We start from the raw sequence: 3,848 nt of genomic DNA, 5'->3' as shown, positions 1-3,848 counted from the left end.
GGGTTTACTCAGATGTTGCAGCTCTTTCCCAGTCCTATTTTGAGAGCTTTTTAGCCTAAACAGACTATTCCTAAAGGTGTGCGGTAATGTACCAAACAGTGTTTCTTTGCTATTCATAAGGTTTTCCCTGGCTAATTCTTTGAGAAGCGGACGGCCTCTTCCTTCTTCCTAGTCTGTCTCAGTCTATAAGCTGGGCTGTTACCTGTGCACCAGGTGCATTTCGCTGGGTTTTAAACACCAGAGGCTCAGCCTCAATTCTCACGTCTACATATCACCACAGTGACTGTGGATTTATTTAGAATTTTTTAAACAGAAAATTTTTTTTAAATATGTTCATTTTAGAGTTATCAATAGTATCAAGAAAATGTGTCTAAAAACAAACATGATTATGAAAATTGTCTTTTCAATTAAAAAAATATGCACTCATTGAAACTATACTGTGTAGATCAGGTAGCAACATTAAAGAATGGCTTTAGCAGAATAGAATGATAAAATAGTTTTAATTATAATCAGAGGCATATTTAAAATATATAATCATAAATAAGTACCAGAAGAGAATATGGAGAAGAAATAATGTAATTTTAAAAAAATAATAATAAACGCACTGCCGAGTCGGATCCAACTCATAGTGACCCCTCCTTGGGTTTCCTAAGGCAGTATGACTACAGAAGTAGATAACTTTATGGAAATATGGAAGAATGGGGCAGTGGGGGAAGAAGTTCTTGCTCTGTTAATTCAGTTTTTAATAATAAATACATTTTAAGATTAATCAGCTTAATAATAAACTGTAATGGGGGGGTGCTATGTGAATGGTTCTAACTCTGCCTGCACATTGGAGAATGTTTAAAAATTACTAAGGACCAAGTCTGACCTCTAGAAATTCTGATTTATTCGTCTGAGTTAGGGTATATGCATGAGTATTAAAAACAAAACAAAAGAATGAAAAATGAACACAATAGATAATTCTAACATGCAATTATGGCCAAGAGTCATTGGGCTACATTCTAACTTGCAGCTCTGGTATTCTAGTATTCCTTTGGACAGATGAAGAAAGTGAAGCCAGAGAGAGTTAGAGACTTGCCCAAAGTCACACAGCAGTTACTCTGTCTGACACTGGAATCCAAGTCCCACACTCAGGCTATTCTTTTCACTAAACAAATAGATGCCATTTCCCTCTGTCCACTACTTTGCTGTGCAAGGGACCCAAAAAGAGAGCTGGGAGAGTGGCCACCTGCGGAGAGCTTCCTCTTCACACTGCCACCACCTCCTTCCTTTGGGAGTTTCAGATCCAGACTGATCCAAAGGTGGGATCAAGTCTATTCCTGCCTACTACCCAACCCTACACCTCACTATCCCTTCCTGTTAGCATGTGGACCGCAAAACAAAGGGCTGTGTCCAACCAGGGACCCAGAGGCCTGCAAACCATACCTGGTGACATCCTCCACATTTGTGTGGTTGACTCTGGGAAGAGGAGAAGAGACAATGGTAGTAGTCCTGGGCCAAGTGCGGGTTATTCTCAGAGTAGTGGTGGTAGTCAAAGGAAGGGTGGTTGTCTCAACCAAAGACTGGGTGGGATTCTTATTAGAGACAGCAGCACCTGGAGTACCTGCAAGAAGATATAATTGTAGGATAAACATCAACCCTCAGGCCAAGCAGCAGCAGGCAGGATGGTAGGAGAAGGGTAAAGTTGTGAATGGGGTGAGGAACGCTGAATTCAACCCAGGACTGTAGCCTTCATGACCCAGATGGAGTCTGTCCTTCTTGAGGAAGCCCTTGTTGGCCCCTCAGGACCACCAACACCTTCCCCTCCATATCCTCAAGAAAAAAAATTTTTTCTCCTCCAGCTAGAGGTTCTCTCCATCACTGGAGGAGTTGGCAGCTGACTGTGTTCTACCAGAAATGAAAGTTCTACTGTGACACCAGCAAGGACATATCTGTTAAAAGGGATTCTTTCAGATATTCTACCTCTTACCCATAAGGGCTAGTCACTAGATATAAACTTGATAAGGAAAAGGACATTGTCTTGTTTACCTCTACAATCCAAGCATGAGCAACAATGTCTGGTATCTAGTAGGTATTCAAACAATATTATAGATGGATGGATGCATACATGCATGGGTGGATGGATGGAGGGATGGATGGATTAATGGATATGTGGATGCATGAATGAGTGGGTAGATTGATGGATAAATTGTTGGGAGTTAGGTAGATAGATAGATGGATAATGAATGGGGTGAGTGTGTGGAAGGATGGATGCATGGATAGGTGAATAGACAGATGGATGAGTGGATGGATAGATTGTAGGAATAATGAGTGATGTGAAGATGACTATTCAAGAAGCAGGCTCTGGTAGCATAGTGGCTAAGACACTTGCCTGCTAACCAGACGGCTGGCGTTTCAAACCCACCAGCCACTCCTCGGAAGGAAGGTTGGGCAATCCTACTTCCGTAGTGATACTGCCTCGGAAACCCAAGGAGGGGTCGCTATGAGTTGGGGCCGACTCGACGGCACATAACAACAACAATAACAAGGACCAAAGAAATAGCATGTAGCCTGGGTTAGAGACAGATGGAAGGAAGAGAGGAAACAAGGAGGGAGAGAGGGAAGGAAGGAAGAAGGAGGAAGGAAAGAAGAAAGAAAAGACGAATATCATAGCAGAATGGACCCCACCATTAGCTCTGGCTATGGAGGTCAGGTCAGTAAAGGCCCTTCTCTGGGTGGGATCTCCCTGATACTCACCACCACAGTGAACCAGCCGAATTCGATCATGCAGGATGAAGGGGTCCTGAGGAGAGAGGTCGATTACACACTGATACAGCCCCTCATCCTGCTTCTGGAGCCCTGTCACTGTGACCTTTACGACGGCTTCCGTGGGAAAATCCTCCAGTAGGTACCTCCCAGCCTGGGCTCTGTTGAACTCTGCGTCTCTGGTTTCTGTGCGCACCAGCACCTCAGGGGGGCCCTGGCTTCTCACCCGCTGCCAGGCCTTCAGGCTGAGGGCATATGTCATGATGTTGTAAGGACAGAGCACAGTCAGGTTGTTTCCTTCTATCAGGCATACTGCCTCCTCAGTTATGTTTATTGCTTGAAACCCTAGAATGAGGATTCAAGGGGGTGTCATTGATCAAACACTTTTTCCAGCACCCCAGCACTCCTGACCTCAAGCTCCACAGCAGCCACATGACCACAGCTCAACAGGAGTAATAGCTTCATCAAACATTTAGGAGATACCTAGGATTTCTGTAAATTCTTTTGAAATTAATGTCTATATCCTTCTTCCTGCACCCTCCCTTCAGCCTCCCTGACTCTCCTCACTTGAGAAATTTCAAAATAATTATATGTGTGTGTGTGTGTATCAGTAACACACACACATATGAAGCAAACGAGGCAAAATATTAATCATTGAATTTAGGTGATGAATATATATTGGCTTTTCTTTCTATAGGGAGCTCTGGTAGCACAGTGCATAAGGCACTTGACTGATAACCAGAAGGCTGGCAGTTCAAACCCACCAGCCACTCCTTGGAAGGAAGGTTGGGCAATCTACTTTTGTAGTGATACTGCCTCGGAAACCCAAGGAAGGGTTGCTATGAGTCAGATCCGACTTGACGGCAGTGAGTTTGGTTTTGTTTTGGTTTTCTTTCTGTATTGTCATAGGTTGTGAAGTTTTTATAACACAAAGCTGAAAAAGAACTGCATCGGTTTTACCACTCATTTTTTACTCTACTTTGGTTCCCCAGAGAAGCACCTATCCTTCCGAAACATTGTCCTTTGTATTATCTCCTGCTGTCCTCAAGTCGAATGCTCTTCCCATTTTCATCCCTGTCAGTCCCAGAGGAGAGTCACCT

The 3,848-nt window shown here is 43.6% G+C and overlaps 1 protein-coding gene across 1 annotated transcript; it reads right to left on the bottom strand.

Annotated features, from left to right (window-relative positions):
* Window positions 1-1,249: 1,249 nt before the first annotated feature.
* Window positions 1,250-3,010, bottom strand: TREM1 (triggering receptor expressed on myeloid cells 1). Its single transcript, XM_042780335.1, has 3 exons — window positions 2,740-3,010; window positions 1,429-1,606; window positions 1,250-1,271 (listed from the first exon to the last, which is right to left on the bottom strand). Exons 1-3 carry the CDS (start codon window positions 3,008-3,010, stop codon window positions 1,250-1,252), a joined length of 471 nt encoding a protein of 156 aa, XP_042636269.1.
* Window positions 3,011-3,848: the final 838 nt, after the last annotated feature.

Source organism: Orycteropus afer, unplaced genomic scaffold, assembly GCF_000298275.1.
Source record: "Orycteropus afer afer isolate SDZICR_OR568_19922 unplaced genomic scaffold, OryAfe1.0 scaffold00034, whole genome shotgun sequence".
Classification (NCBI taxonomy): Eukaryota; Metazoa; Chordata; class Mammalia; order Tubulidentata; family Orycteropodidae; genus Orycteropus; species Orycteropus afer.
Note: the sequence above shows the minus strand (reverse complement) of the source record. Positions and strands in the feature narration are given on the sequence as shown.

Bases quoted from the DNA above. Each gene is read 5' to 3' on its own strand.
- TREM1 (XM_042780335.1), bottom strand. From the start codon at position 3,010: ATGACATATGCCCTCAGCCTGAAGGCCTGGCAGCGGGTGAGAAGCCAG. The intron at 1,607-2,739 runs GTGAGTATCAGG...ATCTTCTTGCAG, and splicing joins TCGGCTGGTTCACTGTGGTG to GTACTCCAGGTGCTGCTGTC. The intron at 1,272-1,428 runs GTATGGTTTGCA...AAACTCCCAAAG, and splicing joins AATGTGGAGGATGTCACCAG to GAAGGAGGTGGTGGCAGTGT.